The sequence below is a fragment of the Saccopteryx bilineata genome, chromosome 5 (assembly GCF_036850765.1).
Source record: "Saccopteryx bilineata isolate mSacBil1 chromosome 5, mSacBil1_pri_phased_curated, whole genome shotgun sequence".
Classification (NCBI taxonomy): domain Eukaryota; kingdom Metazoa; phylum Chordata; class Mammalia; order Chiroptera; family Emballonuridae; genus Saccopteryx; species Saccopteryx bilineata.
In genome coordinates, this window is record NC_089494.1 from 63595937 (window position 1) to 63619357 (window position 23421).

At 38.8% G+C, this 23421-nt stretch overlaps 1 protein-coding gene across 4 annotated transcripts in view; it reads right to left on the minus strand.

The window, feature by feature from the left end:
• The window catches only part of RAPGEF4 (Rap guanine nucleotide exchange factor 4), a 328733-nt gene that overhangs the window by 261594 nt on the left and 43718 nt on the right, over positions 1 to 23421 (minus strand). For 3 of the 4 annotated variants that reach the window (XM_066280130.1, XM_066280129.1, XM_066280128.1), the window contains exon 2: positions 2075 to 2217. In XM_066280130.1, coding sequence (XP_066136227.1) covers positions 2075 to 2217 — 143 coding nt within the window. Of the gene's footprint in view, positions 1 to 2074; positions 2218 to 23421 lie in introns of those variants that run through there. The other variant, XM_066280137.1, reaches the window with a different exon arrangement.

Below are 23421 nucleotides of genomic sequence, written 5' to 3' on the forward strand. Positions count from 1 at the left end.
ACTGTCTCCTTTTAAGCTAAATTATAGAAACATAAAATCTGCTTTAAAAGTTTTAATGACTGTATTATCACTGTCCAGCTCCTTGGATTTTTTTGTTTGTTTGTTCTTTTTTTTTTAAGTCACTGCTTTAAGCTCTTTGAAATGACTCTCATCAGGAATTTCTGAACCTGACTCTTCTTTTCTTTTGTACTCTCAGAGAGGAAACATTTAGCTATTTACATAGAACCTTAGTTCCTATATCATGTTAAGACCAGTACTTTGGAAGTCATTCTGAAACACTGGGTTAAAAATCTCATACAAACCCAATAATCCTCTTAAATATTCTAGCTAAATAACCAGATGAAATGATCTAATATTTTAAATTCTTTTCACGGTTAAAGTCAGAGGTCTAATGAATGACTCAGTGAGAACTCACATGACCACTCAGTGGGTCGGCTGAATTCTGGAAAGTCTAGTGCTCACTACATAAGAGCAAGCCTCCAGGAGCCATAATTAATGCCGACAAGCTGCTCTAAACTCCCTAAGACATGCTGTGGAAAGGCAAAGAATGACAATAGTATCCTACCAAGAGCAATGATAAGCTCAAGATGGGGAATTGATGAGTTTATAGCCGGCCTGTCCAGTTACTGCTGTCCCTAGCCTTTGTAAGTGACTTATTTTAGAATTAGGGCTTTGCCTTTCATAAACTTTCTGTCCTCTAAAGACATTATTTGCCAGATTCATATTATATTTCAGAGAACATTCATTTTTAAAATAGCTTTAAGAAACAGAAAATAGTCTCATCCTTAAGAGAATGAAGCTTCAGATATCAATAATATATGTTTAAAAACAATATGTTTGAATGATTTTTTTAATAGAAGTATAACTATGTGTGTATACACATGGGAAACTATCTTGTAGGATACATACAAAGTGTTAATAGTAATCTCTAGGTTGGGAATTGTAGATGATTTTTATTTTGTTTGTCTTCTAAATTTTCTACAGTGATGTTATAACAGACCCTGTTGGTTTCCCATCCAGAATCGTGCCCTCCCTTCCTCTTATCTAACTTAGAATTACATATACAAGAATTTACAAGGTTTCCATCCTCCTTCAAGGGCCAAGTACTCAGAGCAAGAGTTTCTTTCCTAGCTCCAGTTGGGTAATAATGATTGATCTAATCCAGTCATGTTAGTCCCATTCTCTTTGCAGTGATTGGTTTAGACATGGGCATATAATACAATTCTAGCTAATGAAACAATACAGGAAGTCTGCTGGGGGACTTCTGAAAAAGAGACATAAGAAGAACTAGTCCTTCAGCAGAATGTTTTTATATCAGTATGTAATGTTTCCAACTGCTGTAGCTGTCTTAGAACCATTTGGAACAAGTCTAAGGACAAAAGCCAACACCTGAGGATACATAGCAAAAGCAAACAAAAAAAATAGGAGGGCCCTGGGACCTTAATAATGTCATTGAACCACCTCATTAACCAACCCTGAAGCCCCAAGACTTCTAGTATATGAGTAAGTGATTTTCTTCTCTTGTATGAGTAATCAATTATTCAAACCAGTTGGATGGAAGTTTTATTTTACTGCAGCAAATGTGTCCCAACAGATAGAAAAGTATTAATTTTTTTGAAGAAAAAACACATTTTAAAAAAATGCAGCTAACTCTTATTGTTTTCCTCTCCCTGCTCCTTATTCATACCTGGAATAGAAAATACCACTAAGGTGAATTCAAAACATTACCATTAGCATTAGTTAAGTTACCTTTTATTTTTATTTAATATTCTACTGGATATCATATTTTGGGGGTTAGAGAAAATAATTATTTGAATTTCTAAGGATACAGCTGAATTATATGAGTCAGTATATCCTTCCAACGCCACCTGGACATCAGGCTGCCCTGGAAGAACCACTTACATGCTGTGAACAAAGGGGTTAAGGAAATGCCTACACGAAGTAGAGGGAAATGTCAATCTAATCACTTCAGCTGAAGCTCAAGCATCTATCATGTGCTATCTATCCCCACAGGATAACCACAAACAAGCACAAACCATACATAAAAGTATACTATTGAAATTGAATTTCTTACATGTTATTCCTTTCTCCAGGTTCTCATAATAACCACACAAACAAATCTGATGAAGGAGATTGGGGTGGAATTTCTCAAAAGCTTTAACTTCTTTCAGCCGTGTGAAGATTATATCCACATCCTCACTGGATCGTTCCAGCGGTCTATAAAGGGCAGAAAATTTTGGCACAAAAAGCTTTTTAGTAAGGATTTACTTGAGTCAGCCTGCATTATTTTCATTACATTCAAGTTCATGCAACTATCCCAATTACAAGTTTTTCATTGCAAATGTTTATCTACCTATCCCCATTACAGGTACTGCCAAGCTTTTGTCAACTGTTCACCTTAAATCATGTCTATTGTAGATGGTGCAGCATTGCAATTTATAATAAGAAATTTATACTTGCTCGTTGTCCATTGTTTCTGGTACATAGCTCCTAAAACTTATAATTTCCCATGTAACAGCCAGAGGGGCATCTTTTGCCATAATATTTGGTCTTTTACCCTCACTTCCTGAAATGCTGCAGAGCCCTGAAGGTGAAATGGGTGCCTTGTTATTCATAACCAGCCCCTTTCAAATGCAACTGAGGTATTTTAATAAGGTGACTTTTGGAAAGCACTTAAGTAACCTAAGGATGGTGACTGGCTGTCAGGGGACCCACCAAGTGATGAGAGGGTTGGAACTTTCAGTGCCACTCCCCAACCTCTTGGGAGGAGGCTGAGGATGAGTTCAATCACCAAAGGCCAATGATTAAATCAGCCATGCCTATATAATAAAGCCTCCATAAAAATCCTTGGACGTCTGGGTTTTGAGAGCTTCCAACTCAGTAAACAGTGGAAATTTGAGGAAGAATGGTATGCTGGGAAGGGGTATGGCACTTCTGTGCCCTTCCTCATACCTTGCCCTATGCTCTTCTTCCATTGGTTTTTCCTGAATTATATGTTTACTTTTTTTCTTAAAAAACCTCAAAAAACTATTAAACTGTTGTGTGTGTTTTTTTTTTTTTTTTTTTTTTTATAATTTTATTTTTTAATGGGGTGAAATCAATAAATCAGGATACATATATTCAAAGAAACAAGTCCAGGTTATCTGTCGTTCAATTATGTTGCATACCACCACCAAAGTCAGATTGTCTCTGTCACCTTCTATCTTGTTTTCTTTCTGCCCTCCCCACCCCCTATCCCTCTCCCATTCCCCCCTCCCCCCCGTAACCACCACACTCTTGTCAATGTCTCTTAGGTTCAGTATTATGTCCCACTACGTATGGAATAATACAGTTCCTGGTTTCTCTGATTACTTATTTCGCTTCGATCATGTATCAAGATCCCACCATTTTGCTGTAAATGTTCCGATGTCATCATTCTTATGGTGAGTAGATCCATAGTGTATATGTGCCACATCTTCTTTATCCAGTCATCTATTGAGGGCTTTTGGTTATTTCCAGTCCTGGCCACTGTGAACAATGCTGCAAAAAACATGGGGCTGCATGTGTCTTACGTATCAATGTTTCTGAGTTTTGGGGATAATACCCAGTAGAGGGATTGCTGGGTCATAAGGTAGTTCTATTGCAGTTTTTGAGGAACCACCATACTTTCTTCATAATGGTGTACTACTTACATTCCACCAACAGTGGATGAGGGTCCTTTTTCCACAGCCTCTCCAACATTTGCTATTACCTGACTGCTAATAACAGCTATCGAACAGGTGTGAGGTGGTATCTCATTGACGTTTGATTTGCATTTCTCTAATAGCTAAAGAAGATGAGCATCTTTTCATATATCTGTTGGCCATTTGTATTTCTTCTGGGAGAAGTGTCTATCATATCTCTTCCCATTTTTATTGGATGTTGTTGTTTGTTGTTGAGTTTTATGAGTTCTTTGTATATTTTGGATATTAGCCCCTATCTGAGCTGTTGTTTGAAATATCATTTCCCATTAGTTGCTTTCTGTTATTTGTTATCAGTTCTCTGCTGAGCAAAAACTTCTTAGTCTGATGTAGTCCCATTCATAATTTTGCCTTCATTCTCTTGCCATTGGAGTCAAATCATAAAATGCTCTTTAAACCAGGCAGAGTTGAGTACCTATGTCTTCTTCTATGTACCTAATTGTTTCAGGTCTTATGTTTAGATCTTTGATCCATTTGAGTTAATTTTTGTACAGAGAGAGAGACTGTAGTCCAGTTCATCTTTGCATGTGGCTTTCCAGTTTTCCAGCCCCATTATGAAGAGGCTTTCTTTTCTCCATGTGTGTTGTTGGCCCCCTTATCAAAAATTTTTGACTATATATTGTGGTTTTATTTCTGGACTTTCTATCGTCCATGGTCTGAGTGTCTATTTTCTGCCAATACCATGCTGTTTTGATGTCTGGCCCTATAATAGAGTTGAAGTCAGGTATTGTTAGCCCCAGCTTCATTCTTTTTCTTTAGGATTGCTTGGCTATTCGGGGTTTTTATAGTTCCATATAAATCTGATGATTTTTGCTCTATTTCTTAAAAAACGTCATTGGAGTTTGATGGGAATTGCATTAAATTTGTATATTGTTTGGGTAATATAGCCATCTTGATTATTTATTCTCCAGCCAAGAACAAGGTATATTCTTCCATCTATTATATCTTTTCGATTTCCCTTAACAATGGTTATAGTTTCATTATATAAGTTTTTAATTCTTTGTTATGTTTATCCTAAGTATTTTATTTTTTTTGTGCAATCGTGAAGGGGATTATTCTTTGAGTTCCTTCTCAGTTGTTTCATTGGGGCATATAGAAAGGTATTGACTTCTGTATGTAATTTTGTATCCTGCGACCTTACTGTATTGGCTTATTGTTTCTAGTAGTCTTTTGTGGATTCTTTGGGGTTTTCGATGTATAGAATCATATATCGCAAAAAGTGATACCTTACTTCTCTTTTCGATATGGATGCCTTTTATTTCTTTGTCTGCTGATTGCTGTGGCGAGAATCTCTAGTACCACATTAATAAGAGGGAGAGAGGGACAACCTGTCTTGTCCTGATTAAGGGGGAAAGCCTTCAGTTTAGTGCCATTTATATGATGTTAGCTGATGGTTTGTCAATATGGCCTTATCATGTTGAGATATTTTCCTTCTATACCATTTGTTGAGAGTCTAAACATAAAATTGTGTGTTTTTATCAAAAGCTTTTCTGCATCTATTGATAAGATCATGTGGTTTTTGTTCTTGTTTTGTGATATGGTTTAATCCCTTAAAAGCACCAGTATATAATAAGATACAAGAAAATGCAGATTTTACTTAAAATTGGGGTCACAAACACAAATGTCTACAGGGGCCAATCAAGTAAAATACATAAGTAAAAAGATCCAAATATAAGGAAGAAAAATCTCTGTTATAAGGAAACAACGATGAAAACACAAAGACAAATGAGAATGGATACTCAGCTTCAGTGTTAGCAATACTAAGAGAGTGGTGGAGATCACAGCAAATGGCAGAGATGGGACTGTTGATTCGGAGTAGCCCTTATTCGGTTGTTCTCCTTATAGCTGGTTTTCCATGGAAATGGGGGCCCAGATGTTGTCAGATCTTCCAGTTGTTTGAAGAAAGACAGATAGTTGTTCACATTTATTAAACATGTGTGGGGCCACACATAAAACATCTATGAACTGGATCTAACTTGTTGACCACCATTTTATAGCCTCTGGATTAAGATGAACCAAACAACCAAAGAAAAAGGAGATAGTTTTATAGATGATAAGAACTATTTTCTTTCTTTTCTTTGAGCAGTTTTTCAAGTCTATTCCTTCAATGTGTTCTCCAGGATCATATGCTGTCCCTTGATGGATATTTCACATTATATAGAAAGTATCCAGCCTCATGTGTGCCCCCAAGCATTCTGGGATCAGAGGAGATGAGCCATGCAAGGATGTGACTGAAATAAGAAATTCACATTGAGTACCCATGTGCCCCCCTAAGTTTACGAGCCTCCTTTGCAATTATGTTGGAGCTATAATATAATCAGTAGACTGTGAACAAAACCAGCATGTATCACTTCTGAGGTAAGATTGAGAGTCTGGGTTTGTCTCTTCCCTGTCTCTCTTCCTCCCCAAAGCTTTTGCCAGTATTATGGGTGGAACTGTGTTCTTCCCAAAAGATAAGTTGAAGTCCTAACACCTGGTACCTCTAGTGACCTCATCTGGAAATGGTCTTTGCTGATGTAATTGAGTTCACATGAGATCATAGTGGATTAGGGTGGGCCATAACCCAATAACTGGTGTCCTTAGAAGATCAGAGAAATTTGAACACAGAGACACTTGGCGGATGGCCACGTGACAGTGGAGGCAGAGATTGGAATGATGCAACTATAAGCCCAGAAATGCCAGGGATTGCTAGTAAGAGGCAAGGAAGGATCTTCCCCTAGAGCCTTCACAATAACGTGGCCCGAATGACTTTGGATTCTAGTCTCCAGACAATGAGAGAATAAATTTCTGTTGTTTTAAACCACCTAGTTTGTGGTATCTTGTTTTGGCAGCCTTAGGAAACCAGTACAGAAGGTGTGTGTTTAAGATGCTATAAACACAAGATCGAGACTCTGTGTAAGTGACAAATAAACCTCCACCGTGTGAAGCTAATGAGATTTGGGGTGCAGTGGGGGTGGGGAAGAGTGTCACCACAGCACCACCTAGAGTAATACAGAGGTCAGGACTAGATGTGCCAGAGTCCGGAGGAACTTGGGACACTGTCAAAGGAAGACAGATCCCACCATGAGAGATGAACATTTTTGGAAGGCATGAACAGATGACCTGTCAGTTAAGGGAACACCTAAGACAGCTTCCATGAGTTTAGTTGGGGAGCTCTTCACCTGCCCCAGCACACTTTCAGGCTCCAAAACGCTAGACTCAAAGAATATGCCCACAATCTCAGCTAGCCCCCCAGTGAACTGTATGGAAAGGGCTGCGTACAGTTATGCTTCCTAGGAAGGGTGAAGGGAAATCCTGCATTAGTGCCCAGGCCATGAGCTGACCAGCACCTGAAAGAGCTGAGAGGTTTGCAGGTTTTACCAGTAAAGGGACTGCTCCTCTGTATGTGTTTTATCAGCCTCTTTCCACTTACTGGCCCTTTGGAGGGCTTTCTAAACTCCCCAGCTCTTCTCTAAGAGCTAAGGGGCTTTGAAACAGGGGCTAACCTCAGCAGTTAACGAAGAGGTACAGACAGCGGAGCAGACTGTTTTCAACAGGAGCCTCTGTGCGTCCAGTAGGAAAGCCCTTCACAGGCAGTGATGGCCACAGTGGCTGACAGGTGTGCCCCTGGGTGAGGAGCCAAGCCAGGGGACATACTTCATGGAAAGCAGTGTTAGCAACAGCAGGAAGTCACGCCCGCCACAGCAAGCAGCCATGTGAACTCCTCGGGTCACTGTCACAGCCATGCTGGCACTAATCTGCAGGCTCGAAGCAATGGCAGCATTGAAAACAACCACAGAGTCACAAAAACCACAAGAGCTGGAATTTCCTGTCCCCTCCTCTTAGCCCCTACTGTCACTGCCTCCGCTGAGTGTGAATGTAGGGCATGAGAAGCCTGTGTTGGGACAAGAAACGGAACAGCATGTTAGTCCTTTCCAGGGACACTAGAGAGCTTGGGTTCCATAATACTCAGCAGAAGTATTTTTAGCAGGGTAGAGACACAATTGGATGCACATTTTGGAAAGATCACCTCGACTGCAAGCAGAGGCAGATGGGAGAGAGTAGAGGCCAGCCACCAGGAGGCCGGCTGGGAAGCTCTGGCAGTGTATCAAAATGATGAGGTGGGTTTCTCTAATTATTACTCATCCCTTCCCCCTCCCTTCAAAACTATGGACAGCTGGTCCCCTAAGTAAAAGGAAGAAAAAGCTCCAGCTTCAGAGAAGTCATTTTCCTTAGCCTGGCATCTGACACCCAGGGCCCATTTTTTAAATTACTTTTTTTAAAAAAAACTTCACTTTTTAAACATGTTCAGATAACAACAAAAAGAATCATTTACAAAAGAAGATACTGGTAGGCGGGATTCTAAGGTGACCTCCCATGACCCACACCCTTGTATAATCCCCTTGCATGTGGGCAGGAGCTGCAATTTTAGTCAGTAGAACATGAAAAAAGTTGAGCGATATCTATGCAAGGGTTAAGAGATTTGGCAGGTGTAATTAAAACCCCTTGCACAGCATAGGAAATATAGTCAATAATATTGTAATTGCTATTTCTGTTGTCTGGTGGGTACTAGAAATATCAGGGGGAACCTTTGTAAAGTATATGATTGTCTAACCACCATGCTATGCACCTGAAACCGAAACAAAAGAACATTGAATGTAAACTGTAATTGAAAAAATTATTTAAAAAGTAAACAAAAATTTTGTTTTGTGACAGAACGAGTCTAGACAAAGGGACAGACAGACAGGAAGGAAGAGAGATGAGAAGCTTCAATTCTTCGTTGCAGCAACTTAGATGTTCAGTGATTGCTTTCTCATATGTGCCTTGATTGGGGGGGGGGGGCTACAGCAGAGCCAGTGACCCCTTGCTCAAGCCTGCGACCATAGGGTCATGTCTATAATCCCACGCTCAAGCCAGCGACCTTGGGGTTTCAAACCTGGGTCCTCTGTGTCCCAGTATAATGCTCTATCCACTGCATGGTGAGGCTAAAAAAAATTTTTTTTAAGATCCCCAATCAGTTGACTTTAATAAAAAGCGAGATTTTTCCCAGGGGGGCCTAACCTAATGAAGTGAGTCCTTTACAAGAGGATGAAGAAGCGGGGCGCTTTTGCTGGCCCGGAAGAAGGAAGCTGCCGCGCAGCAAGAAGGCCCCGTACCGGGAAGTGCGGCCCCGGGTTGGCAGTCAGCAAGAAAGTGGGGACTCAGCTCTACAACTTCAAGGACTGAATTCTACCAACAACCACGTGAACCTGGTCCTTGAGCTCCAGAAAGGAGCGCAGCCAAGTCAGCACCTTCATTTCAGCCTCTGAGACCCTGAGCAGACAAGCCGTGCTCAGGCTCCTGCCCCACGGAAGGGCAGGATAATACTGTATGCTGTTCCGGGCCCCTGGGTCTGTGGTAATCTGTTACACCGCAAGAGAACACTAATACAGACATGAAGTTATTTTCTCCCACCTACTCATTTGCTTATGACCAGCTTTGGGGTCACCGCCCTCCCAGAGGGCAACATTCTCTCTCATCTCTGAAATCCAAGCAATAACATGTTTTTAGCATCTCGTTTCATTATTTTATTATTTCACATTTCATCTTTGTAAGTATTGCCATTCATCGATCCATCCATTCCGTAAATATTGTGTGGGCCTTATTTGTTATAAATCACTGAGACCCACTGTTTCCCTGCTTTGTTTTCCTTTTCTCCTTCTCAGGGTTCTCAGCTCTTCCCCCCAGCTGACAGAGGAGGGGGTGGCCCTCCCCACAGAGAAGTGCTCAAGAAGATTGATTATCACATGCCTAAACAACAAACAGGTCATCTAAGGGGAGCTATTTCTGTTGATTTTATGGTTATTGCACATTTTCCCCATTAATGCTGATGTGTTGTTCCTTGTGCTCTGTTATTATTTAGTGCTAACTCCTGCAGAAGTTCTGAGTGTCCTCATGGGACAGTGAACCCCAGTCAGACCCGCGGGGTGCAGGAAGTAGGTGAAAGGAAAAGGGGGAGTCAGGGCTGCTCCCTGCCAGCTGCCTTTCCGTGACATAAACTCAGCCAAGAAGTGGACAACAACGACACACTCAATAGCACTGTCTTCTTAGGGCAATGCACATAACGCTTACTTTCCTCAACTATTTCAATTGTATTTTTTTAATTTAATTTCACTTATAGTTGACAGACAATATTATTATTAGTTTAGAATGTATTTTTTAAATTTCAAGATGTGTTTTGAAGATCAGCAAATTTGTTTCAAATATGGGGTATCATAATAACTAAGTATACTTAAATTTAAATGACTTTACAGTTTGTTTTGTTTTAGTAATAACTTCATATAAAAAAAAGAGCTAGTCCCCTTCCCTGAGGAACTGTTAAATCTGAGATAATACACAAGAGCTCTATCAGTAATAAAAGGCTAGAGTAATTATTACTAGTTCCATCACCTTCATCATCACCATTATTAGCCACAAAGACCTTTTTTAAAGAAGTATCTAATGAAAGCAATTAATAAAGTGCTAAAAATATGCTAGAATTTTCATGTACCTTTTGAAGGTTTTATACATAGGTATGTATATATGTTTTTCTCTATATATTATAACAATAATAAGATTTCAAACACTATGTACTTGATGATATTGGCCTTTTTGTAACACTATCAACTTTTCAAAGGGCTTTGCAAATTTTGATCAACCTGTTAAATGAAGCAGGTCTTATAGATCCCATTTTACACACAAAAGCTTTTGACACAGAGGTTATATGAGTATTAATATGCTAAAGTCATGTAGAACACCAATAACCACATGGATCTATCAAAAGTCTTTGTAACTCAAGATGTTTACCACTTATCATATTATTTTAATTATATAGTTATTAACCATTTATAAGACTGAAATGTTTACTCTTTACTAATTACAAGTTTTCCCAACAATTGTCAACAAAATTCAGAAAATAAGGTGTTGAAAATGCATTCATTTAATCTGTAAATATTTACTGACTACCTATATGAGAGGAGAATAAAGCCCTCCAGTGATAAAAATAAATAAATAAAAAGAGTCTGGTCCCTGCACCCAGGAAGTTTAGAATTAAATTAGGGAGATCTGTCTAGTTACAGAAATTATCAGGCTGAAATGTGGTACAAAGCACAATTAAAAACAGACATCATTTATGGATGAAAGTCTACAGAGACTTCATGAAGGCAGTATTATAAATTCTCCCTAAAATCAGATCTTTTTCATTTCTCTTTTTATGTCTATAATAATACCATTGCTTGGCCATGATCCTACAAATGGCCACTATCCATAGAGACCTGTTCTACTAACTCCTCTCCCTAAATTTCCTACCCACTAACTATCCCCCACCACACAGACACAAACACACACTGGCAGATATACACATACACACAGAAATGCACACACATAAAGATACATATGTACAAACGCACATACACACATACATACTGACAAAGATGCTTTGTTGACCAAACTTTAGTCAGGCTCCTGAACCTTCTCTCGAACCCATCTGTATACTTCCTTATAAAATCTAATTCTACGCGGCCTGGCCCGGGGAGTCCCGACTACCGGCGAGCACTAAGAAGCCACGCGCGCTCCTGTGCTGCAGTCCGGGAGGGGCGCCAAGGCTGTCTTTCCTAGTCAAGAGATTCTCTCCGTGGGCGGGGCACCTCACCCAGCCATTCAAGCTAACAATCAAGCGTTGGGGGAGGGGCGCGCAGGCAGCCTGAAATACTTTCTGGAGCACAGCTGCGGATCCAATCACTGAAATTAGCGTAACCCACGAAATCTGCGCACCCACGGGGCTCTAATTGATAAGATCTCTCCCAGTTCAGCGATCCAAGACAAGAGGCATAATATTTTTCAGCGCCGTTTGCTAAAGAGGCGGGGGCAACTTCTGATTGACAGAGCCTCCATATTCAGGGCTATATCTAACAAGAGGGACTTGGCAGATATTAAGATCTATACAGCAAGCAGCGAATAGTGCATCTTCTTCCCAGCCAAAACAGGCTACAAAGTGTGGAAAGCCTGGGTTGAGTGGTCCAACTGAATGGTAGGCGCTGAACAGTCACCTTGACAACAATTGACTCCCAGCCCCACCTGATTAAGCTGGAGGCTCTGACTGCCAGAGCCTTACCCAGAGCCTTGCGCTGAGTGAGGATAGAGTGGGGATCTCCCAGCTCTTTGAGCCTCTTGCTCCCCAGACAGAAGCAGTGGCAGCCTCATAGCTGGATCACCAGGCTGCTAATTCAGGAAGGGGAGACTAAGGGAGAGGCTCCGGGAAAGCAAACTCTCTCATTGTTGGACTCTGCAAACGCCAACAAGCCTTGACTACCAGCGAGACTAAAGCCAATTATATGACATTGCCATAGAATCCCATCAACTGCAAATCCCTACCTAAGCGAGACACAGGGGCAGAACCTGGGGTACAGAGTCACCGACCAGGAAGAGGGAGAGAAAAGAAAAAGGAAGAAGTTAACCTCTCAAAATCAAGAAAAATCCACAGACTTTATAACTTGTTCCACTAATTTTTTGTTGTTGTTGTTTCTTTCTTCTTTCTTATTGCATTTATTATTATTTGTATTTCCTCCACCTTGGTCCTTTTATTCGCTGCCCATCTTATGCTACCCTTTTCTTGAACTACACTACCCATGAGTGTTACATTTTATTTCTTTTCTTCATCCTTACTATCCTTTAGGGTTACACTCCAAAACCCTTAACTCTCACTCTCTCCCCTTTTGTTTTCTTTTTGTTTTTTTTTGTTTGTTTTTGTTTTTTTCCCTTTCCTTTTTTTTCTTCCTTTGTTTCTCTCTTTTTATTATTTTTTCCTTTCTACTTGTTTCTTCTTTTCTCCTTTTACTTTTCCTTCCAGTTAATCCTCAATCACGAACAAATTATTTAATTTGGGACTCAAGTTTTTTTTTGTTGTTTTTTTTTTCTGCTTTTGTTCTTGGTTTTCCTTTATTTGTTTGTTTTTGTGGCATTTTGGGTACTTTTTACATTGCTATTTAACTCACTAGCATTCTTCCCAACCCAAAGTCTCCATAGTATTTAGTCTACGCTACACTTAATACAACAGATTTTTACTTATTATTTTTATTTTTTTCTTCTTTAAATATTATTATTTTTTCTCTCCTTTTTTCTGTTTCCCTCTTATCCCTCTCATTATATCTCTTAGTCGACCATCACTTACAAGCAAATCATTTTATGCTTGTCTAAGATATTCTCCCTTTTTTTTTTTTTTTTTGTATTTAGTAGGTCCCTACTCCCTTTTTTGCCCCTTGAACTCTTCACCCCAAATCAGGCCCTCCGTTATAGGCAGTTTTTGTTCCATTTAGCATAATATAATTCACAGGTCATCACGATATTTCCCTAAAGAGGTGAGAGGAGGGGAGGAAAAGAAAGAAAAAAGGGGGAAATAATAAGTTATTACTTTTTTTGTGTGTGGAGTGTTTTCCCTTTTTTTTTTCTTTTTTTCCCTTTTTATTTTTTATTAATTCTAATTAACACTATCAACAAGACCACCTTCAGATGCCAATAAGAAAAAGGAAATCGAATATTATGGATACAAAAGATAGAGAGGTAACACAAATAGATGTGGAAAAATCTATGGAGAAAAGATTTAACATATTGGAAGCCTTGGAGCCAAATTACAGAGAATTTAAAATAGAAATCTTAAAAATACTCAGAGATATACAAGAAAACACAGAAAGGCAATTTAGGGAAATCAGAAAACAACTCAACGATCACAAAGAATATATTTCCAAGGAAATTGAAACTATAAAAACAAATCAAACAGAAATGAAAAACTCAATTCACGAACTGAAAAACAAAATAACAAGCTTAGCTAATAGAACAGCCCAGATAGAAGATAGGATTAGTGAAATAGAAGACAAGCAACTTGAGGCACAACAGAGAGAAGAAGAAAGAGACTCAAAAATAATAAAAAACGAGAAAGCCCTACAGGAATTGTCTGACTCCATCAGAAAGAATAACATAAGAATAATAGGCATATCAGAGGGAGAAGAGAAAGAAAATGGAATAGAGAATATACTCAAACAAATAATAGACGAGAACTTCCCAAGCCTGTGGAAAGAACTAAAGCCTCAAATTCAAGAAGCAAACAGAACACCGAGTTTTCTTAACCCCAACAAACCCACTCCAAGGCACATCATAATGAAGATGACACAAACCAATGACAAAGAAAAAATTCTCAAGGCAGCCAGGGAAAAGAAGAATACAACATATAAAGGAAGACCTATTAGATTATCATCAGATTTCTCAGCAGAAACTCTACAAGCTAGAAGAGAGTGGACCCCAATATTCAGAGCCCTGAAAGAGAGAAACTTTCAGCCAAGAATACTATACCCATCAAAGCTATCCTTCAAGTATGAAGGAGATATAAAAACATTCACAAATACAGAAAAGATGAGAGAATTTATCATCAGAAAGCCCCCACTCCAGGAAATACTAAAGGGGGTTTTCCAACCAGATTCAAAGAACAAAAGAAAACAAAACCACAAGTAACAGCTCCACCAATAAAACAATCAAACCAAACTTAAACTGTAACAACAAAAGGAAAAAAAAGGGGGAGAAAAGATGGAGATTAACAGTAGCAAAGGACGATGAAGCGCAGAAATACTCATAAGAAAGGGTACTACAATGAATATGGTAGGTACCCTTTTCATTACTTAATGGTAACCACCCTTGAAAAAACCACCACAAAAACACTTGACTTAAAAAAGGTAGCAACAGAAGAAAGAAGTATGGAATACAAACAACAGAAAAACAAAAGAGAATAATCAAACAAGATACAAAACTAACAGAAAGCAATTTATAAAATGGCAATAGGGAACCCACAAGTGTCAATAATTACACTAAATGTAAATGGATTAAACTTACCAATAAAAAGACACAGAGTAGCAGAATGGATTAAAAAACAAAATCCAACTGTATGCTGCCTACAAGAAACTCATCTAAGCATCAAGGATAAAAACAAATTCAAAGTGAAAGGCTGGAAAACAATACTCCAAGCAAATAACACCCAAAAAAAAGCAGGTGTAGCAATACTCATATCTGATAATGCTGACTACAAGACAGAAAAAGTACTCAAAGACAAAAATGGTCATTTCATAATGATTAAGGGGACACTGAATCAAGAAGACATAACAATCCTTAATATATATGCACCAAACCAAGGAGCACCAAAATATATAAGACAGCTACTTATTACCTTAAAACAAAAACTGACAAAAATACAATCATACTTGGAGACCTCAATACACCGCTAACGGCTCTAGATCGGTCATCCAAACAGAGAATCAATAAAGATATAGTGGCCTTAAACGAAATACTAGAACACCTGGATATGATAGACATCTACAGGACACTTCATCCCAAAGCAACATAGTATACATTTTTCTCTAGTGTACATGGAACATTCTCAAGAATTGACCATATGTTGGGCCACAAAGACAATATCAGCAAATTTAGAAAAATTGATATTGTACCAAGCATATTCTCTGATCATAAAGCCTTGAAACTAGAATTCAACAGTAAAAAAGAGGGGGAAAAACCCACAAAATTGTGGAACCTAAACAACATACTTCTAAAAAATGAATGGGTCAAAGAAGAAATAAGCGCAGAGATCAAAAGATATATACAGATGAATGAAAATGAAAATACGACATATCAGAATCTCTGGGATGCAGCAAAAGCAGTAATAAGAGGAAAGTTCATATCACTTCAGACCTATATGAACAAACAAGAGAGAGCCGAAGTAAACCACTTAACTTCACACCTTAAGGAGCTAGAAAAAGAAGAACAAAGACAACCCAAAACCAGCCGAAGAAAGGAGATAATAAAAATCAGAGCAGAAATAAACGAAATAGAGAACAGAAAAACTATAGAAAAAATCAATAAAACAAGGAGCTGGTTCTTTGAAAAGATCAACAAAATTGACAAAACCTTGGCAAGACTCACCAAGGAAAAAAGACACAGGACTCAAATAAATAAAATCCAAAATGAAAGAGGAGAAATCACCACAGACATCATAAATATACAAAGAATTATTGTAGAATACTATGAAAAACTATATGCCACCAAATACAACAATCTAGAAGAAATGGATAAATTCCTAGAACAATACAACCTTCCTAAACTGAGTCATGAAGAAGCAGAAAGACTAAACAGACCAATCAGCAGGGAAGAAATAGAAAAAACTATTAAAAACCTCCCCAAAAATAAAAGTCCAGGCCCAGACGGTTATACTAGTGAATTCTATCAAACATTCAAAGAAGACTTGGTTCCTATTCTACTCAAAGTCTTCCAAAAAATTGAAGAAGAAGCAATACTTCCAAACACATTTTATGAGGCCAACATAACCCTTATACCAAAACCAGGCAAGGATGGCACAAAGAAAGAAAACTACAGACCAATATCTCTAATGAATACAGATGCTAAAATACTAAACAAAATACTAGCAAATCGAATACAACAACATATTAAAAAAATAATACATCATGATCAAGTGGGATTCATCCCAGAATCTCAAGGATGGTTCAACATACGTAAAACAGTTAACGTAATACACCATATCAACAAAACAAAGAACAAAAACCACATAATCTTATCAATAGATGCAGAAAAGGCTTTTGATAAAATACAACACAATTTTATGTTTAAGACTCTCAACAAAATGGGTATAGAAGGAAAATATCTCAACATAATAAAGGCCATATATGATAAACCATCAGCCAACATCATATTAAATGGCGTAAAACTGAGGACTTTCCACCTTAAATCAGGAACAAGACAGGGTTGTCCACTCTCTCCACTCTTATTTAACGTGGTGCTAGAAGTTCTGGCCAGAGCAATCAGACAAGACAAAGAAATAAAAGGCATCCATATTGGAAAAGAAGAAGTAAAGGTATCACTTTTTGTGGATGATATGATCCTATACATCGAAAACCCAAAGGACTCCACAAAAAGATTACTAGAAACAATAAACCAATACAGTAAGGTTGCAGGATACAAATTAACATACAGAAGTCCATAGCCTTTCTATATGCCAACAATGAAATATTAGAAAACGAACTCAAAAAAATAATCTCCTTCACGATTGCAACAAAAAAAATAAAATACCTAGGAATAAACATAACAAAGAATGTAAAGGACCTATATAACGAAAACTACAAGGCATTGCTAAGAGAAATAGAAAAAGACACAATGAGATGGAAAAATATTCCTTGTTCTTGGATAGGAAGAATTAATATAATTAAAATGGCCATATTACCCAAAGTAATATATAAATTTAATGCAATTCCCATCAAAATTCCTATGACATTTTTTAAAGAAATGGAACAAAAAATCATAAGATTTATATGGAACTATAAAAAACCCCGAATAGCCAAAGCAATCCTAAGGAAAAAGAATGAAGCTGGGGGCATTACAATACCTGACTTTAAACTATATTATAGGGCCACAATAATCAAAACTGTATGGTATTGGCAGAAAAATAGACACACAGACCAATGGAACAGAATAGAAAGCCCAGAAATAAAACCACATATATATGGTCAAATAATCTTTGATAAAGGGGCCAACAACACAAAATGGAGAAAAGAAAGCCTCTTCAACAAATGGTGTTGGGAAAACTGGAAAGCCACATGCAAAAGAATGAAACTCGACTACAGCCTGTCCTCGTGTACTAAAATTAATTCAAAATGGATCAAAGACCTAAATATAAGACCTGAAACAATAAAGTACATAGAAGAAGACATAGGTACTAAACTCATGGACCTGGGTTTTAAAGAACATTTTATGAACTTGACTCCAATGGCAAGAGAAGTGAAGGCAAAGATAAATGAATGGGACTACATCAGAATAAAAAGTTTTTGCTCAGCAAGAGAAACTGATATCAAAATAAACAGACAGCCAACTAAATGGGAATTGATATTTTCAAACAACAGCTCAGATAAGGGCCGAATATCCAAAATTTACAAAGAACTCATAAAACTCAACAACAAACAAACAAACAATCCCATAAAAAAATGGGAAGAGGACATGAACAGACACTTCTCCCAGGAAGAAATACAAATGGCCAACAGATATATGAAAAGATGCTCAGCTTCATTAGTTATTAGAGAAATGCAAATCAAAACTACAATGAAATACCACCTCACCCCTGTTAGATTAGCTATTATCAACAAGACGGGTAATAGCAAATGTTGGAGAGGCTGTGGAGAAAAAGGAACCCTCATACACTGTTGGTGGGAATGTAAAGTAGTACAACCATTATGGAGGAAAGTATGGTGGTTCCTCAAAAAACTGCAAATAGAACTACCTTATGACCCAGCAATCCCTCTACTGGGTATATACCCCAAAACCTCAGAATCACTGATACGTAAAGACACATGTAGCCCCATGTTCATTGCAGCACTGTTCACAGTGGCCAAGACATGGAAACAACCAAAAAGCCCTTCAATAGAAAACTGGATAAAGAAGATGTGGCACATATACACTATGGAATACTACTCAGCCATAAGAAATGATGACATCAGATCATTTACAGCAAAATGGTGGGATCTTGATAACATCATACGGAGTGAAATAAGTAAATCAGAAAAAAACAAGAACTACATGATTCCATACATTGGTGGAATATAAAAACGAGACTAAGAGACATGGACAAGAGAGTGGTGGTTACCAGGGGTGGGGGGAGGGAGGACGCAGGAGGGAGGGAGGGAGAGATTTAGGGGGAGGGGGAGGGGCACAGAGAAAACTAGACAGAGGGTGATGGAGGACAATCTGACTCTGGGTGAGGGGTATGCAACATAATTCAATGACAAGATAACCTAGACATGTTTTCTTTGAATATATGTACCCTGAATTATTAATGTCATCCCATTAACATTAATAAAAATTTATATAAAAAAAATCTAATTCTAGCAAGAACCTTGCAAAGTCAGTTGAACCAGTAGCACCCACCCTCAATAACTGAACAATCTCAAAATCTGATTGGGTTCCTCATCTTCCCCCCCACCACCACCACCACCACCAGGTGATATCTGATCAAGCTGGTCCAGCTTTTCAGCAAGAATCCTATTAGGTCAGTTTAGTAGAACTTCCCTGACCCCTAAAGTTTCCTCTTAGTAATTTTCTAACCACTGGCCCCTCACCCTGCTCCTTGGTCAAAAATTCCCACCTGTCCATGCTGTATACAGAGTTGAGCCCAATTTCTTTTCCCCACTGTAACATCCTATTGCAGCAGTTCCTATATCCATCACCATGGTCCTGAATAAATCTGCCTTACCATCTTTAACAAGTGTTATTGAATATTTTTTCTTTAACAACACACACATATACACACATGCACGTGTGCACGCACACATCCTTCAACTCAATCAGCTGCCAAAATTCTCTTGGCTCTTGATTCTGCCCATGTCCAAGGAGACTCAGAAGACTCCCCCTCATGGATCCTGAGACCCCAGGTGCAACTGCAGCTGTTTATCCTCACAGCTGAGATGGGCCATCACAAGGCACACCAAGACTTCTGTGACCTTCCAAAATATGGCCTGCACATCTGCCATCAGGGAGCTGAACATGTCAAGTCTGCACATTCCTAGCCTAATACCTCCCTGTTTAGAATTCATGCCTGCTTGCTTTACGTCTCTCTAAAGAGAAATCCACCCCTTCAGGGTCCCAACGGAAATAAGAGAGTCATGACTGGAGGTCACTGGGAACTACCATTTTGGCCCTCAATGGAGCAGTGGGAGGGATCAGAATATCTCCACTTCCCTTTTGCAGACATCCACTGTCATTTGTCCCATGGCAAGAGAGACACCAGCTTGGGGGCTCAGGGCTATGTGGACAATTTAAAAGGGCAGGAATAGCCCTGCTAATATCTAAATAATGCTTGACCTTGCATTTGTTAGTGAACAGAGAGAGATAAACCCTTTGGACCAGGTTCAGTGTGTTGCAATTTGTCTCAATACAGTTAAAATAAAAATATAAAACCAAAGTACAGCCTTGTCCCATTTTAGCAGACCCTTTCCACAAATCTTCACTGATTGTCCACGGGTGTCTAAACTCAGTGCAGGATCATCAGGCTGGACGCTGAGTCTCTTCACGCCTCTCCCCCAGACCCCAGCCAAGTCAGAGTGCTTACTGGCCCCCAAACAGCACATGAAATAAAACTCTATCACGAATTTCCCTAGATAATGCACTTGTTCTTCTAGCTTCTTAAAATTTTAGAATGGCTTCTGGGATGACTCAGCTAACTGATGTTTCTTTAAAATGATTTCTGGCTAAGTTTGGACTGCTAGGTTTTTGTGTTTTGTGGGTTGTTTTTGTTGTTGTTGTTTTTTACCTCTTTATGCAATTTTCATCATAGCAAGAAGTTCTCAAAAATCATTCCAACAGTACTTAGGGCTACACCCAAATTTGCGATATCTCTGTTCAAAGAATTGCAACTGCTACAACTAAATTTTTGGAGAACCCTAAGGACTTTTAGGTGTGAGGATTAGAGAATACGATTTCTTGAGTCAGATTCTTCTGATAACCTTCTTAGCATTTTCTCTTCCTGGGCAAAAAGAAGAAGAACAAAAAAAGAAAAGGAGACTCTTGAAAGGAAAAAAAAATGGAAAAAAGGAAGAATACTAAGGATAGGGTGGGGTGCGGAGAAGAAAGGAGAATGTTACTTTACTGGAAAACCGATTCTCAATCTTTTATCCATCCCAACCTGCCTGAGGCACAGGAAGACACCCAAAAGTAGCAGCAGACAGAAGCACCAGGGAATTTGGAAGACCCTTCCCCTTCACTGGATTAGCTGATTGAAAATATCTGGCTTTAAAAGAAAAGTGCATATAATACTATAATGGCAGATAATAGAACACACTATAATAATTAATAATACAAAAAGACATTTTCAGGTACTTATAACTAACTGTAAATCTGCTTTTGCCACACCCTGTGTATGTCAGAGTCAGTTCATTAGTTGCAGCAACTGTACCGCTCTGGCTGGAGACGCTGACAGTAGGGCGGCTGTGCATGTGTGTGGCAGGGGATAGATGGGAATTCTCTGTACTTTTTGCTCAGTTTTGCTGTAAACCTAAAACTGTTGTAAAAAAATTAATTCTATTTTTAAAAAGAAAGAGGGAAGTGGTTTATGAACTTATTATATAGATACAAAGCTTGGGGCCTTTAACTTATTTATTTTAAACGTAGCTCTTCATGAAAAACCTCTCGTACCTTGCTGCCTTTCCAGGAGTTCCTCTGTCCCCCTTCCCTCCTCCCCTCTATCCTTTACTTCAGCACATGCTGTTGGTGCCCATGCTTGGTGTAAAGCCAGTGGCCAGGGCTGCCATCACAGCAGCCCGGCCCATGCTGGTTCGCATTGGATTCAGACAGTCGGTAAAGAAACAATGGAGCCAAAAACTGGTGGGCCATAGTCTTTAATCCTAGCTTGCACCCGGCGGGCAAGTAAAAATACACACTGGGCTCCAAAACCCACTCACATTCAGTGTTCACAAAGCCACTGACTTATCCGAGTTTCCTAGAATCAAAGGTTTCTAGCTCACCAGCCTTATTCTCCTCAGTTCCCCATCTCCTTCCTTATCCCAGATACAAACTCTGCAAAAACTGGCATCTCACTCAGCACTCCGCCATCTTGGCTGCTTTTCCTGGCCTCCTCCACGTGGCCTCCTTCCGCTGCTGGCTCTACTCTCTCTGCTCTCTCATGCTAATCTCAGGAACCAAGAGTGCAAGCTCCCGCTCTACCCCCATTTTATAGTGTAGAAATCCAAACCCCCAATCCAATATACAAAATAGGGAAGTCTCCAATACAAAGTCACTTCTCTGAGGCATGATTGGATTGTACCACCCCACATCAAAAAGGGTGAGAAAGGCTTAATCCCAAAACCAAGCCCCAGGCTACAAGGATCCTGCCTGCCCGCCGCCTGCCCCCAACACACATTAATATCACCTGGGCAATGGCCTCTTCATGGGCAGCGTCATATTTAACAAAGTGAGCATAATATACTTTATCTGCCCAACACTTGGAGACAACTTGAAGAGGCCATGGAATAGATAGATAAAAAGTGGATTTGATTTGAAAGTAGTATGCCTGCATATCATTGAAAAGAGTGGTAGTTAGACTATTCACAACAGCCAAGATATGGAAACGACCTAAATTTCCATTAACGAATGAATAAAGAAAATGGGGTGTGCGTGCGTGTGTGTGTGTGTGTGTGTGTGTGTGTGTACACTGGAATATTTTTCAGTCTTCAAGATGATAATCCTGCCTTATATGACAACATGGTTGAACCTGGAGGACATTATGCTAACTGAAATGAGCCAGTCATTGAAGGACAAATGTCACATGATTAGTCAAATTCTTAGAAAGGAAGAGTAGATAGCGGTTGCCAGAGGCTGGGGGGGGGGGAGGGGGAACAGGAGTTGATGTTCAATGAATAAGCTCTAGAGATCTGCTGTGCCACCATATGCCTATAGCTAACAATATGTAATGTGTACTTAAAAATGTGTTAAGTGGGGAGATCTCAAGCTAATGTTCTTACCACAATTTAAAAAAAAAGATTGCTATTAGAAGTCAGGAACATTGACACTTTTTCCTGTCACTAACATTAAGTTACTGTGTAATCTGTAATGTGTCTCTATTAAAAGCCTCCTCAGGAATTAAATACACATTTTCATTGATTCATTCACTTACTAAACAAATATTAACTGAACATTTACAAAGAGACAGGCTCTAGTCTATGATATTATTATAAGAACACTAACCTGCTTGATAGGCTTTTTGGAAGCACTAAAAATTGTAAAACTTTAAAAATATGTTGCAATATACAATATTGAAATAGTACTAAAACACTGGTAGGTTTCAGCACATAACTGGGTGATGAGTCTCCTAATTTCATTTCTTCCTGAATATGTCTTTGATTCATTGTAAATGAATACTTTCAATTTCAATAGATGCTATAAATATAGAAGTCAAATGTTTGTTTGCTTTCTCTAGCGAGAGAGAAAGACAGACAGGAAGGGAGATGAGAAGCATCAACTCATAGTTGTGACACTTTAGTTGTTCATTGATTGCTTTTTCATACCTGCCTTAACTGGGTGGCTCCAGCTGAGCCAGTGACCTTGGGCTCAAGCCAGCAACCCCATTCTCAAGCTGGTGAACCCACACTCAAGCCGGGTAAGCTCGCACTGAGGTCTGAGACCTAGGTCCTCAGCATCCCAGGTCAACACTTTATCCACTGTGCTACCACCTTGTCAGGCAGAATCATATGTTTTTAAAGTGTAGAAATACATAGTATGTAGGAGTAAATATTGGCACAAACCCATACAGGGCAATTTGATAGTATCTATCACAAATTAGAATATGTTAATACAATAACTCCAACTATAGGACTTCTGCAGATATTCTTGTACATATGTAAAATTATAATACGTATAAGGATGTGATATAAAATATGTTTATATGCAAATATAAATAATGATAAAATCATACAATGAAATAGTATGCAAACTTTAGAAAGAATGAGGACGCTCTATAAATATGAAATAATCCAATAATCATTCAGTAAAAGCCAGGGTTTAGAACATTGTGTATAATGTGCTGCCATTGACATGTGGCAGAGAGAAAGAATTATATACATATACTTTTGTTTTAAATGCACAGAAGTTTGAACAAAAAACTGGAAAGTGGTATCAG